Source organism: Sinocyclocheilus grahami, unplaced genomic scaffold (genome assembly GCF_001515645.1).
Source record: "Sinocyclocheilus grahami isolate Dianchi unplaced genomic scaffold, SAMN03320097.WGS_v1.1 scaffold276.1, whole genome shotgun sequence".
NCBI lineage: Eukaryota > Metazoa > Chordata > Actinopteri > Cypriniformes > Cyprinidae > Sinocyclocheilus > Sinocyclocheilus grahami.
In genome coordinates, this window is record NW_015505455.1 from 1,374,847 (window position 1) to 1,390,740 (window position 15,894).

Below are 15,894 nucleotides of genomic sequence, written 5' to 3' on the forward strand. Positions count from 1 at the left end.
CTGGTCAAAACTCTTAAAGGGTAGGTTCACCCAAATATGTGAATTTGAAGTAAAATGTGCCAAAAACCATTACCAAATCAAATGTAAAAAAATCAACAGACACACATAAGTCTAAACAATGCATTAATTTACTTAAATTAAAAAAAGTGTACAACACATTATGATTTAACAATATACATTGTTCTATTCAAATCAGAACATAACTTTTCTTATATTATTGTACTTTTGTATATAAATCATTTGTCTTCAGACAGCCAGAAAAACAGCTAACAAATAATAACAACAATTCACATCTGTCAGATGAACTCTGTAAATATTATTTTGCAGCGAAAACATTATGAAAATAGCAAACATTTACACAGTTAACAAATACTTTATCAACTAGTGCCAACTTGAGCACCTCCAGATACACAATGACTTCTGATGCTTAGTTAAACGGCCCAACACAGCGTTTTTATGTAAACTGTTCCTTTTAAAATGTATATTGTGTGTGTGAACGTCGTGAACAAGTCTGTCATATTCCACCACTAAATTAAAATAAGAAAGAAATTATATTTTGCATAAAAAGTTAAAACTTTAAACTAAAACTTAAAATTAAAATCAGCATAAATGTAAGGCAGTACAATGCAACCATGATGTATAAATACAGTACTTCAAAACCTTTACTGGACAACAGTTGTTTTTTGAACAAAGAATTTCAGGAAATCTGCAAAATATAATTTTTTCTTTCTTTCTCATTTGAATGAAATATGAGCTATGCATGTTCACTCATGCATTGTATTAATTTAAATGTAATTAATTTCTTAGAGCTGACACATTTTCTAAAAGCATTTGTATCCCAAACCATGAGGAGATGGAGAAGAAAAAAAGAGGAAGGGAAAAAAAAAAGATATTCCAGTTTTCACACCCCTGGGCTGGGCTGTTTAGCAGGGATCAAACTGGTCTGGATTTACACCCAGCCTGTGTAAACATCAATGTGAGACAGACAATGTTAAAGAAGGGCAGTTAAAGATAACAACATTTGGCAAAACTATTAGTTTCCCGATTCCTTCTGTGCTTCATTAGTGCAATCCAAAACATCAGCCAGCGTGTGGGAGACTTCCAAAAGCTCTAAAGGGCCTTTGGTAAAATACACTGATTCATCTTTGGGAGCTGAGCAACATTCAACAGTCCCTCTTGTGTGTGAGTAAACTAAAAGATGTATGAGAAGACAAAGTATGAACAGTATTTTCTCATAAAATGGTGATCTTTAAGGAAGGGAAAAAAAAAAAGATATTCCAGTTTTCACACCCCTGGGCTGGGCTGTTTAGCAGGGATCAAACTGGTCTGGATTTACACCCAGCCTGTGTAAACATCAATTTGAGACAGACAATGTTAAAGAAGGGCAGTTAAAGATAACAACATTTGGCAAAACTATTAGTTTCCCGATTCCTTCTGTGCTTCATTAGTGCAATCCAAAACATCAGCCAGCGTGTGGGAGACTTCCAAAAGCTCTAAAGGGCCTTTGGTAAAATACACTGATTCATCTTTGGGAGCTGAGCAACATTCAACAGTCCCTCTTGTGTGTGAGTAAACTAAAAGATGTATGAGAAGACAAAGTATGAACAGTATTTTCTCATAAAATGGTGATCTTTGGAATGTCTTAGATACAACTGTGACCCTGAACGTTACTGTTTTAAACATTTAAATGAACTATTAATGTTATAGTGTATCTGTGCAAAGCTCTTCTGTTTAGGGTAGACAAACAAAAAGTGTGGCCCACTATAAATAATGTACAATTCCTTCATTTAGATTTCTCTTATATTCCAAGATGGAAAAAATGTTAAATCGCAACATTGCAGGCTATTGGCCACTGGATTGTTTTTACCACTACAGCTAAGATGTGCTGCTGCTTTGTGCCAAAGGATGTTTTTTCAATAGTTTATACATAGCAGTTCTGAAATCATTTATGACTGAAGGTCAAGCATTTATTATTATTTTTTTCAATTGTCGTAACTATGCATTCTTTCGATTTTGTGGTCAAATATGATCTGGATATTTCTCAGTGAGATTCAACCAAAGATTGCTCTAAATAGCGTAAAGATTGTCGCTTTGTGAATGCGTGAATGAAGACTTTCTGTACTGAATTTAACTTCATTTAGTAACAGTTTAACGTGACAAAACATTAACAAGTAACTGCTGCTCGTCTGTAAGCCATACATACATGAAATACTTGGTAAAAATGTTCAGTAGCACTTTATTTTACAGTTCTACTGTGCATGTATGTACTATGTCCTTACTATAAGTAACTAGGTACTAACCCTAAACCTAAATTTAACCCATATTAAGTCCAAGTAGTTACCTTATATTATTCAGTACTTTCTTGTGTAAGTACACAAATATAAGTAAACTACTGCAAAATAAAGTGCAACCAAATGTTCGTTTCTGAGTTTCACACCCTTCATATCTAATTAGCGTAATCAAAGATAAGCAAATCAATAAATGAGAAATGAATCTGCTGACTGCTACGGCATTATGACATTACAATTTAGAAGAAAGGCATTTTAAATCATTTGAAACGACACTTTCCCAAAGTTCAATTTGGGAAGATATTCTGCTAAAAACACATGAAGCACACTTCGCTGAGAGGAGAGATTTAAGTGAGTTTTAAGTGTGTTTTGCGCACACAGCAACAATGTAAACACGCTAAAAAAAGGCTTTGTTTATCAGTCTTAAAGGTCATTTGCACTGATAGTGATTTGCAGTGACAAAGTTCATTTACATTCATTTTCACTGAAAGTTTTCGATTTCTGGCAACTCGAACAGTGACCGCTGCAAAATGACAGAGTTTAACTTTATAACGGACCTGAATAAATAATAATAAAAAAAAAAAGTAGGGTTTTTTTTCTGGGTTTTTTTTCCCCCAGCTGACTACTAGTACAAATTATTAAATTTGAACTATAACTTTATGTTGCCTCAAATTGCTCAAAATCTGATTAAAAATTATTAACTTCCTGTCAATTTGTCGCTGCAAAACACTATAAGTGTGAACACGCCTTATAATGCAATTACTGCAAAATTACATTTCATATTAATCAGTATTTTTGTCTTATTTTCCAGTATAAAATATCAAAATTAGGCAAATTTAATTGAGAAGGAAATTACTTGGTTTCAGAGAAACATATCTTATCTTTTGATTTGTTTAACCTAACAAAGTGTGGTAAATTGTCTTTTAAACAAAAATACTGATTAAGACTTTTTTATGCAGTGTCTAAAATGTTAAAAGACCGTACTGTGTGATCGGCTTCCTTAACAAAACCTTCCTGTAACATCTTCCTGGATAAAACCAGAGATGAAATCTGAATCACTGAGAGACGAGTACAAAACACAAATCTGTACACCGATTAGTGTGCTTTTCTTTAAAAAGCCAAAAAGGTCACTGTCACATGACGAGAGGCCACCCGCATCCCTCAGGTTGGAAAAGTCTCTGCTTTGAGATGCAGAAACCCTCGCTGGAATGTCAGCTCACCGAATCTCCTGCTAGTCATATCAGATGCCCACAATCGTACAAATTACAGTCATTTAAAGTTCATTAGACAGGAAACACTGGTCTCCAAATGAGATATCCTCCAGAAGGATAAACGGTGAGTTACGTCTCAGGGTTGGCTGTGGTCATGATCTTCATGTACTGGGTAAAAATTGTCTCAAAGGCCTCGTCTCTGTGTATCATGGCACCAAAGACCAGTGGCTGTGAGAACAAGATGAAGCGATTCACTTAATTAAAGCAACAAGATAGACAGCATAATTAGTTTAATTTAACTTTATCAGCATACGTTCAATACACCCACAATATAATATATACTATATAACATAACTCAACTGCTTGATTGCTTATATCATTGTAAAATGTAAACTATATTATCGTCCGGCTCTAATCTGCTAAATGTGTCTATAAGGCATGAATATATTAAGATGTTATAAACACTAACATCATGATTTTCTGTAAAGCAGCTTTGAATATGTGTATTGTGAAAAGTGCTATACAAATAAATTTGACTTGACTACCTTCTGTGTTGACGGAGTGGCAATAGAAATGCCCATTCCAGACCCAGGCAGAACTGATAAAACTTTGTACTGTGGAAAAAGAAAGCCAAGAGTTACTGTAAGAGTAGTATAAAAAACTTTTTTTCAATATATATTTAACATGATATATTAAATATTATGGTAACAAAATGTTAATTTGGATCAACTTCACCATCAGGGAAATTATGGAACACCAGCCATTCAGATTGGAGTTTGACATTGTTCTGTCATCATTTACTCACCCTCAAGTTGTTCCAAACCTGTAGTTTCTCCTTCTGTTGAGAACAGAAGATATTTAGAAAAACGTTGGTAACCAAACAGCTGACAGTAGCCACTGAAATGCCATAGTGATTTTTTCCACACTATGAAAGTCCATGGCTACCATCAACTGATAAGTTACCAAAATGTCTTCTATTGTGTTCAACAGAAGATAGAAACTCGTACAGGTTCGGAATAACATGAGGGTGAGTAAATGATGACAGAATGTTGGAACACTACACAAATTTAGGCTGGTTTTCAGTCTGGACATGTTTGACACTAGTTGTCGAAAGTGCAGATTTTGTTGCTCCAAACTGCAAATCTGAGCAAAAGACAACCAGTGTATTCCAGCTGCAATATATATATATATATATAATTGTATAAAATTATAATGAGCCTTTCTGTAGTTCAAACAATAGAGCATGGTGCTAGCAACACCAAGGTAATGATTCCCAGGGAAAGCAAGAACTGATCAAATGTGATTTTGTGTGTGTGTGGATAAAAAGCAAATGCATAAATGTAAAATGTAATAAAATGTAAAAATGCATAAACGTAAATTTATAATTTAGAAATTCCAAAAATGTATGTATATTTCATCAAAATGCTCTTTACATGCAGGTCTGTGTGCAGCCCGTGATGCACTGCTGCCACCTACTGTACACCTGCTGTATGACACAAAGGCATAGTGCTCTTTTGCAATAAGTGAGTGAATAATAAATGGTCAAAGGTTCATAAAGTAAAAAAAAATAATTGAACAAAGCTATTGCTTTTCCTGAACAAGAACACCTGCCCACTAGACATCATGTGGAATACATATTACAAATATTATCTTTATTTATTAATATTTTTTTAGTTTTAAATGTATGTGATTTTGATATTTTTATTAGTTTTATTAATTAAGTGTTTAATAGTTTTATTCATTTTATTAGTTTTAAACATATTTAATTTATTGAGCGATTTTTGAGCGTAAGTTTTATTTCAATGACCGAAAATTATTTTTAGCTGTTTTTAATTTTAGTTAACGATAACAACACTTGCACATACCTTCTGGATGTCTGTGATGTCCACCAGTTTGATGACTTTGTTCTTCTTTGAAGACCCTGATCTTGAGCTGGAGCTCTCAAAACACAGGTAGCTGTTTGGATGGACAACCAATTGTAATTATACTGCTACTGCATTAATGTACATCAAATGTTGTTGATGTACAAATGTGTGAAACTATACATAACAGCATGAAAAAGAGTGAAAAGTGTTGCCAGCATCTTGCTTTGCTCAACAATTTAGATAATGAGCAAATGTTTCTTACTTCTCAGTGACATAGAGCATCCCATTGCGAATGTAGTCAGTTGGAATTTTCCTATCTCTGTTTATCAGACAGCATCTCCAACCATTCTCACATACTGCAAGAGAAGACACCACTAAATCACTCCCTTGTACAGAAAGGAAAGAGAAGTGAGTAAAAATCTGTTAGGCGTGTTCAACTTAAGTCACTTTCCTTTTTTCAAGTACTTTTTTTCATTAGGGATGCAAAGTCTCATAAGACAAGTAGCGAGGTCTCACCGGGCAGAGGTCTCTCATTCTCAGGTAGGTTGAAGATCTCATGGAATGCTCCTTTCTTTGTGCTGTGGGAACGGCCACTCTCTTCCTCTCGGGTCACTCCGGCCGGGATGGTAGCTAAACTACTCCGTGATACCACCGGCTGGATCTAAACATAAAAAGGAGGGATGTTAACATATATATATTATAGGGGTGGGACAATATATCGATGTGGCAATATATCGTTGTCCTCCATGCGATACGAGAATCGATATCTGGCGCCAAGTATCGATATTTTAATTGCTACAATAAGGTGCTCTAAATAGATTTCCCTGCTCCCAGCATCTAAAAATGTGTGGAAATTGTGACTGCGCCATTTCCACCTTCTTTCCAAAGCGCGTTCTCTATGAAGATGGGAAAGCAGGAGGAACCGAAGGATAAACAGATTTCAGCCACTGTATTAGCTCTATTGCTATATATGTTTATGGAGATGAGAACTAAAAAACTGCCCTGGAACAGCTATCAGCGTGAACCATAGGCACTGATCACGTTATTACTGCAGAGCGCATATTCAGTCCATGAGTAGCCTAACCTCTCCGTTTGGATCGCAGGTGGATTTCCCTCACTATATGAGTGATGAGATGTCTCTATGCCCATAAATGGTCGGTCTTCTCCTCCTGGTGTACAGCCCGTGGCAAAGACCCAGTTTCCTGTGACATATCGTTTATATTGTCCTTCTTCCAAGAGTTCCTGGATAAGGGTTGTTCCCCTTCCCTCCCTTTGAGCTGCTAGGTTTTACAACCTGGATGTCCCTGCCTATTTGGCACGCACCTGCCAGAAGGTGGGATTAGCTCTGAGTAGGGTTTGGCCATAACACGCTTAAACTTGCTAAAATTGCTTTACTTCTTGTACGCTCTCGGACCTCCCTAAGTGCCGAGGCTGTACAAGTTTTTTATGGAACGATTACCCAGGCCGGGCGTGACCTCTGTGAGTTTAGCCCGTTTGCCACATGAAGGGCTTACCCTATTATATTTGTCCCTCTGAGCCCCTTGGGTGCCAAAGGGAAGTTCACCAAACATAACCTCGGTTCCCTGAGATACGGAAACTAGTTCTGCGTTGCTAGCCATGCTATGGAGCTGCACGACTCAGTGTCGTCGCTTCAGTCGAAGTAATCTGAGGATCCTATGATCCAGAATGCCCGCTTATATAGTCAGATGGCCCCGCCCATATTCGGGCTCTTGCGGGCTTTGTGGCCATAGGCTCATGCAGCTCCGCTGACTCTCCATTGGTTAATTTTTATTTGGACTGCATGAACCAATGGCCATGCAGTTACACTGCTTTATTAAAAAAGGCTTCAGTATTGGAGAAAAAAGGACTTTTCCCATAGCGACACAGTACTCCTACCTCTCAGGGAGCGTCTCGGTTACGTATTGTAACCCTCATTCCCTGAAGGAGGGAACGGAGACGTCACATCAGTGACGGACAAATTGGGAATCTTGCCAGGGAGACCAATCTACTTCGAGTGTAAACTAAACGAGCCAATGCACATTGGCATGTGATTATTGCATCCAGCTTCCGCTGATCGCAGCGCGAGTATAAATAGGCAGCAGATGCACCGAATACTCAGGTTTTCACTGAAGAGCCGAGCCAGTGACCCGGCTGCTCAGCGGTGGTACCTATACCGTGGACTTTACACATATGAGATCTGCTTAGGTCTCTACATAAGTCAGATGGCCCCGCCCATATTCGGGCTCTTGCGGGCTTTGTGGCCATAGGCTCATGCAGCTCCGCTGACTCTCCATTGGTTAATTTTTATTTTGACTGCATGAACCAATGGCCATGCAGTTACACTGCTTTATTAAAAAAGGCTTCAGTATTGGAGAAAAAAGGACTTTTCCCATAGCGACACGGTTTTCACTGAAGAGCCGAGCCAGTGACCCGGCTGCTCAGCGGTGGTACCTATACCGTGGACTTTACACATATGAGATCTGCTTAGGTCTCTACATATGAAACCCAGCCCTCTACCAGTTCTCAAGGATTCATAGAGTGAGGACATGACACCGGATATTTCACCATGTCTGGCTGCCGAGGGGATGGAGGAGCTCGACAGGGTCTACAGTACGGACTCTCTGGAGGGGTCTTATCAAGCTGACACTAAACTGAGGCCTCTCGGTGCTTCTACCCGTTTGAGTAGAAGTTGGGGGTTGCCCAGCCCGCAGCTCTACAAATGTCTGTCAATGAGGCGCCATGAGCCAGCACCCAGAAGGATGCAACACTTCTAGTTGTACTTTCTGAGCGAGTGTAAACTAAACGAGCCAATGCACATTGGCATGTGATTATTGCATCCAGCTTCCGCTGATCGCAGCGCGAGTATAAATAGGCAGCAGATGCACCGAATACTCAGGTTTTCACTGAAGAGCCGAGCCAGTGACCCGGCTGCTCAGCGGTGGTACCTATACCGTGGACTTTACACATATGAGATCTGCTTAGGTCTCTACATATGAAACCCAGCCCTCTACCAGTTCTCAAGGATTCATCGAGTGAGGACATGACACCAGATATTTCACCATGTCTGGCTGCCGAGGGGATGGAGGAGCTCGACAGGGTCTACAGTACGGACTCTCTGGAGGGGTCTTATCAAGCTGACACTAAACTGAGGCCTCTCGGTGCTTCTACCCGTTTGAGTAGAAGTTGGGGGTTGCCCAGCCCGCAGCTCTACAAATGTCTGTCAATGAGGCGCCATGAGCCAGCACCCAGAAGGATGCAACACTTCTAGTTGTACTTTCTGAGCGGGCAGGGCACACCTTGTGCTTGATAAGCCAGGGTGATGGCATCCACTATCCAGTGGGCCATCCTGTGCTTCTAGACGGCATTTCCCTTCTGCCTGCCTCCATAACAAACAAAGAGCTGTTCTGAGGTTCTGAAGCTTTGGGTCCGGTCCACGTACAATCTTAAAGCAAAGCAAAGCAAAGCTAAGGCTGGGTCTGCCTCCTCTGGGGGCAGTGCTTACAGGTTCACCCCCTGATTCCCGAAGGGAGTAGTAGGAACCTTGGGCACATAGCCATGCCGGGGCCTCAGTGTTACCTGGGAGTCAGCCGGCCCAAACTCTAGGCACGATTCATTGACCGAAAATGCGTGCAGGTCCCCTACCCTCTTGATGGAGGCCAATGCAACCATGTCCGGTCCACGTACAATCTTAAAGCAAAGCAAAGCAAAGCTAAGGCTGGGTCTGCCTCCTCTGGGGGCAGTGCTTGCAGGTTCACCCCCTGATTCCCGAAGGGAGTAGTAGGAACCTTGGGCACATAGCCATGCCGGGGCCTCAGTGTTACCTGGGAGTCAGCCGGCCCAAACTCTAGGCACGATTCATTGACCGAAAATGCGTGCAGGTCCCCTACCCTCTTGATGGAGGCCAATGCAACCAGGAGCAGAGTCTTTATTGAAAGAAACTTAAGCTAGACTGACTGAAAAGGCTCAAATGGGACCTGCTGTAGTGCTTCGAGCCACAGGGTGCCCCGTCTCTGAGTCAGTAGATCCTTCCTTAGAGGAATCTGCCAGGGATTGGCTGTCACGAGGAGCATCCGAGTCGCAGTTGGCCAGTAGGGCGACCTGCTCCTCGTCCTCCCTGACTTTGTACAGTGTCTGAGCGAAAAGGCTCACTGGGGTAAATGCATATTTGCGTAGGCACCGAGGCCAGGTGTGTGCCAGTGCATCCGTGCCGAGTTTTCCCTCGGCCAGGGAGTAGAACAGCTGGCAGTGAGAGGTTTCTGGAGAGGCAAACAGGTCTACCTGAGTGACTCCGAAACGTCTCCAAATCAGCTGGACCCTCTGGGGTTAGAGTCTCCATTCTCCTGGAAGCGAAGCTCGTGAAAGCTCATTGGCCACATGGTTGAGCAGACGCAGAATGTGAATGGCACGAAGTGACCTCAGATGCTTCTGACTCCAAAGGAAGAGGTGGCGGGCAAGTTGCGACATACGACAGGAGCACAGACCACCTTGTCGGTTGATGTACGCAACGGTCGAAGTGTTGTCCGTACGGACCAGTACGTGCTTGTCTTGTAAGCATCCTTTGAGATGGTTCAAGGCAAGGTGCACTGCTAACAACTCTAGGCAATTGATATGCCACTGCAGTTGCAGTCCACACCCCCGAGACTGTTTGCCCATTATACGTGGCACCCCAGCCGGTGGTGGAGGCATCTGTGTGTACCACAGCATCCCTCGAGGCCTGTTCTAGGGGTACTCCTGCCCGAAGAAATGTGAGGTCTGACCACGGGTTGAAGGTTTGGCGCCAGGCCGGTGTGACTTGGACCCGGTGAGTGCCATCTCGGGACTTGGCCATGAAGCCAGTGCTGAAGTGTTCTCATATGAAGCAGTCCCAGCAGCGTGACTGCCGCAGCAGATGCCATATGCAGAAAAGAGATCCTCTGCGTCTGGGAGAGTTTGCTCTTTTCCCAGTTGACCCGAAGGCCCAACAGGCTGAGGTGACTGAGCACCAAGTCCCTGTGCTCACAAAACTGATCCCGAGACTGTGCTAGTATGAGCCAATCATCGAGATGCGAGGATCATTGAGGATGTGAGCACCCTGCTCTCTCAGGGGAACAAGAGGCCCCTATGCAACTTCCATGACAACATGGGGGGACAGCCCGAAGGGCAGGACCTTGTACTGATATGCCCATCCTTCGAACACGAATCGCAGAAATGGTCTGTGGCGTGGAAGGATTGAGACATGAAAGTAGGCGTCCTTCAGGTCGATCACTGCAAACCAATCTCGGGGACGGATGCACCCAAAGATGCATTTCTGCATTAGCATCTTGAAAGCAGACTGTGAAGGGCCCAGTTCAAGACACAGGTCCAAGATCGGTTGTAACCCAATGCCTTTCTTGGGTACAAGGATGTAGGTGCTGTAAAACCCTGTCTTCATATCGGCTGGAGGGACTAGCTCTGCAGCGTCCTTCGCCAGCAGGACTGCGATCTCCGCATGCAAGACATGAGAATCAGCTGCCTTCACAGTGAAGTGGATGCCCCTGAACTTGGGGGGGGTGAACTGAATCGCATAGCCAAATCTGATGGTCCGAAGGCTGGGCAGCGCTAGCCAGGCTTCCAGTTACCGTACAAGCGGGACCAGTGGAACCATTGACGTACCCGCAGTGGAGCATCAAGGTGGAACGCAGGGACCCAGCTCAGGCAGCTCGTGGGCTGACATGGGCTGACGAAGTGGGGTCTGAATGTGTGGTGCAACACTTACCTGGTTCCAAGGTTGGGCAGAGGGTGCGTGAGTAGGGCCTTTGCCAGCTCTCTCGAACCGCCCACTGCTGCCCGCTGGTGACAGAGGAGGATGAGTGGGATCCGGCTTTGGACTGTCCACAACTCTCCGTGCCCTCTTGAGACCCAGAGATAGAGGAAATTGTTCTTTTGTCGAGATTTTGGGATTTTCCGCCCGGCCCTCTTCCGGGGGAGGGAGTGGTGCGTTCACCACCTCCCAAAGAGCAGCTCTCTCCATCTCTGGGTCGCCCATCACAGGGGCTTCGTGGTCTTCCACTTGCCACCAGGTTTGGCGGGGGCCTGGACAGGTGGGGCGGCTACCCTGCAACCGGCTCCATGGTGTTGCTTAGCTGGAGGCTGCTGCGGCGTGGGAGCCGGGGCGGACGCAGTGGGACGGAGGTGCTGCTGCCGGTGAACGGGTGGAGGCAGCAGCTGCCCACCGGGGCAGGATATGTCGGGTCGCCTCAGTCTGCTTCTGTGCAGCCGAGAACTGCTGGGCAAAGAACCGCATTGCCGAAGAAGCTGGTCTGGGACACAGGGGAATTGAGTAACCGAACATTGTCGGTGTCCCTCATGTCGACCAGACACAGCCAGAGATGTCACTCCTGGATCACAAGCGTGGACAATGCATGACCCAGCGATCTCGCGATGACCTTCATCGCTCGGAGCGCGAGGTCAGTTGCGGTTCAGAGCTCTTTCAGAACTTCCAGATCGTGACCACCCGCGTGCAGATCCTTCAGTGCTTGAGCCTAGTGGACCTGCAGTAACGCCATGGTGTGTAGGGCAGAGGCAGCCTCTCCACAGGCCGCATAAGCACTGCTGGTCAGATCAGAAGAGTACCTGCAGGCCAGGGAGGGAAGGGACGGTTTGCCCCGCCAGGTGGAGGCGGGACTAGGACACAACTGCATCGCTACTGACTGCTTCACCGGGGGATCTCCGTATACCCCCCTGGCTGCTTCGCCGTCGTGGGTGGTGAGGCAGGAGGAACTACCAGGCCGGTTCCTTGTAAAAGTAAAAGATGCCATCCACAACCTGGTGAGCTCCTCATGCACCTCCAAGAAGAATGGCACCGGAGTGGGGCACTGAGAATTCAACCTTGAGAGCTTGGGACGTGGTGGAGGTCCCACTCAAGCCCTACCCTCTCGGTGGCCCGGGAAAGCACAGCCGTCATCTCTGGATCTGATTCATGCCTTGCTACCATTCCGGGGGGTGGCAGTGCAGCCGAATCAAAGAGCTCCGGCTCACCCACCGATGCAGCGATCGACATCCAATCGTCGGGAGGAGCCCCAAAGGATACGGCTGGTACGCTCATTGTAGAGGGCCCAGCATGTTCCTGAGGGAGCTCAACTAGTTGTGGAGCGCTAGAGGGGTGACGGTCCCTGGGAGGTTGGTTCCTCGGAGGGGTCGCCACCACTGTGGACCTCAGACTGCCCGAGCTACTGCCTGAAGTAGTCCTCCCCTGACTTCTGACAGGAAGAGAACTAGATCTAGGCAGAGGCACCGGAACTCCAACCCTTTTGAGGTAATGGTGCCTGGCCCACAACTCCGAGATGGTCATCTTCCCACAATTAGAATATGACTCATCCACGAACGCCACCTCAGCGGGCTTAACGCCCAGGCACGTGAGGCAGCGATCGTGCCCATCACCTGGCGCCAGGTGATGACCGCATCCAGAAACGGCATCTAAACCAAGACGCAACGTCATCTTTACAAAGACGCAGCGTCGAGTTGGCACAGACGCAACGTCATCTTTAAAAAGACCCACCCATGAATGCTCTTTTAGGGAAAAAGGTTCTTTTAGCGTGCTGAAGCAACAGGGGAGATGGCCGCCTGCAACACAAACAAGCGGTAGTGCAGTCTGATGTGTGCAACCCACTTGACTCGGGAAACCATCACCACTGTAGCGCCGTTCCACCAACACGGAAGAGCTTCCTAAAGCGTGCTGAACTTGTTCTCTGAAGACAAACGAAGCTTGGCAGGAGCAGAACGACATTATCGCCCGGCTCCGAAGTGAAAAGCTGAGTATGTGGTGCATCTGCTGCCTATTTATACTCGCACTGCAATCAGCGGCAGCTGAATGCAATCACTGCATGCCAATGTGAATTGGCTCGTTTAGTTTACACTCAAAGTAGATTGGTCTCTCTGGCGAGATTCCCAATTCATAAAAACTGAAAGGGAACCGAGGTTACGTTAGTAACCTAGTACGTTTTCCATTAATGTGGCCTTGGTAATGTCAGCCAGAAGGATAGTTGTGAAGAAACATTTTTACATTTTGTCTTCTTCTGGAAAACATGCACTAATTAATCACATGCAATAGAATTTATAACATGTACTGTATAAGAAAGTAAATAGGCTTCATTTTGATCACTAATACTGTAAGCATAACGTAGTTAGCTGTTTTTAAGTATGTTTGTGCGTTCATGTGGGTAAGTTGGGTTTTTTGTCAGTGTATTGATGTTTTAAGAGAAGCAACCGCCATTGATCTCACTCTGTACAGACTCACAACACAGTGGGATGTTTTTTGAAATGCCATAAAATCAAGAATATGATATTTGTTAATTCTCTTTAACCTTTATTTAACTGACTAATTTAAGTACAAAGAAAAAAAATCCAATGTTTTCACCGGCCAACTTAATTTTATTTTGTAAATATAAACAAATTTTGATTTTGGCGGCTGCAACACACTCCAAAAAAGTTGGGACTGAGGCATGTTTACCACTGTGTCAAATCACCTTTCCTTTTAATTACAATGTTTAATTGTTTGGGAATTCAGGATACTATAGTAACCTAGTACGTTTTCCATTAATGTGGCCTTGGTAATGTCAGCCAGAAGGATGGTTGTGAAGAAACATTTTTACATTTTGTCTTCTTCTGGAAAACATGCACTAATTAATCACATGCAATAGAATTTATAACATGTACTGTATAAGAAAGTAAATAGGCTTCATTTTGATCACTAATACTGTAAGCATAACGTAGTTAGCTGTTTTTAAGTATGTTTGTGCATTCATGTGGGTAAGTTGGGTTTTTTGTCAGTGTATTGATGTTTTAAGAGAAGCAACCGCCATTGATCTCACTCTGTACAGACTCACAACACAGTGTTCTAAAGCCAAACATTCAACTATTTCTACCTCTAATTATCTAATACTGCACTATTGTGGAAACAAGGGTTGAACTAAAACTGAAAAGAAAACAATAAAAAATAATAAATAAATAAATAAAAACTATAATAGTATATTGATACTAAAATAGCACTGATGGAAACTACTCGCGGCTGCAACACACTCCAAAAAAGTTGGGACTGAGGCATGTTTACCACTGTGTCAAATCACCTTTCCTTTTAATTACAATGTTTAATTGTTTGGGAATTCAGGATACTAATTGTTAAAGTTTTGCAAGCAATTTTTTTGTCCAATCTCACTTGATACAAGACTTCAGATGCTCAGCAGTCTGTGATCGTCACTATCTGATTCTCCATTTCACGACTGGTCACATTTAATTATAGGAGACAGATCTGGACTTTAGGCAGGCAAGTCTAGTATATTCACTCTTTGCTACGAAACCATTTTGTTGTAGCACATGCCGAATGAGATCTGGCATTGTCTCGATCTAATAAACATGGACTTCCCATGAAAGACGCTATCTTGATGGCAGTATAAGTCTCTGTACAATTCCAATATATACCTCCATGTCAATGATACCTTCGCACATTTGCCAGTCACCCATGCCATTTGCTCTGCTGCACCCCCACACCATGACAAATGTTTGCTTTTGCATCTGTTGCTGATGAAAGTCTGGATGGCCCCTTTGGTCTTTGGGACTGAGAACTCGACATCCATTTTTCTCAGAAACAAGTTGAAATGTGGACTCATCTGTCCACAGCACATATTTCCACTGTCTTTTTGACTGAGATGAGCTCTGGCCCAGAGAACCCCATGGCATCACTGCATAGAACTGATATATAGTTTTTCCTAGAGTTACAGTGATTCAAGTTGCATTTATTGATGCAGCGGCAAACTGTGTTTAGTGACAGCGGTTTTCTGAAGTTCTCCTGAGCCCATGTGGCTATATTTAACACCACATCATGACCGTTTCTTATGCAATGCCATCTGAGGGCTCAAAGGTCATGCACATTCAACTGAGGTTTCCTGCCTTGCCCTGACATTTCTGTGGATTCCCTGAATCTTTTCACAATATTATGTATAGTAGTTGGTGAAAGACCTAAATTCTTTGCAATTTTGCATTGAGAAATGTGATTTTTGATTTGTATGACACTTCTCTCATGAAATTTGGCACAAAGTGGTGAGCCATAATCCAGTTTTACTTGCAAAGACTGAGATACTCCTTTTATACCCAAACATGATCCCCTCGCCAATTCACCTGTTTATTGTGAACTGTTTAATTTGGATATTCTATAACCTTTTCACTTTTATTTTGCCTTTTTCTCAACTTTTGTGGAGTGTGTTGTAGCCATCAAAATCAAAATCAAAAGCTGGTCAGTGAAAACAACCTGGACGTTTCTTTGATAGATTCACCCAGTAACGTCAATTGGGCCATTGGGACTATATGGCCATTTTGATCCATTTGAGCACAGACAAAATTCATATCACACTGTGCATCTAGATTCAAACACACAAGGTAAAGAAAGGTCTCATCACACACACACATACACAGGTGCTGGCAGAAGCACATCACAATCCCTACCTTCTCACACCCAGACAGCTGGGAGAGAAAGACAACAGATTATGCGTGACCGTCATGTCAATTACCTACACTGAT

At 43.5% G+C, this 15,894-nt stretch overlaps 1 protein-coding gene across 1 annotated transcript in view; it reads right to left on the reverse strand.

Annotated features, from left to right (window-relative positions):
• Positions 1-1,985: 1,985 nt before the first annotated feature.
• The window catches only part of gramd4a (GRAM domain containing 4a), a 78,503-nt gene continuing 64,594 nt past the window's right edge, over positions 1,986-15,894 (reverse strand). The window contains exons 14-19 of the mRNA XM_016291802.1: positions 15,820-15,837; positions 5,881-6,025; positions 5,627-5,720; positions 5,365-5,455; positions 4,045-4,113; positions 1,986-3,727 (exon numbers count right to left, since the gene is read on the reverse strand). Of these exons, the coding sequence (XP_016147288.1) occupies positions 3,629-3,727; positions 4,045-4,113; positions 5,365-5,455; positions 5,627-5,720; positions 5,881-6,025; positions 15,820-15,837 (516 nt within the window). The 3' untranslated portion in view covers positions 1,986-3,628. The remainder of the gene's footprint in view (positions 3,728-4,044; positions 4,114-5,364; positions 5,456-5,626; positions 5,721-5,880; positions 6,026-15,819; positions 15,838-15,894) is intronic.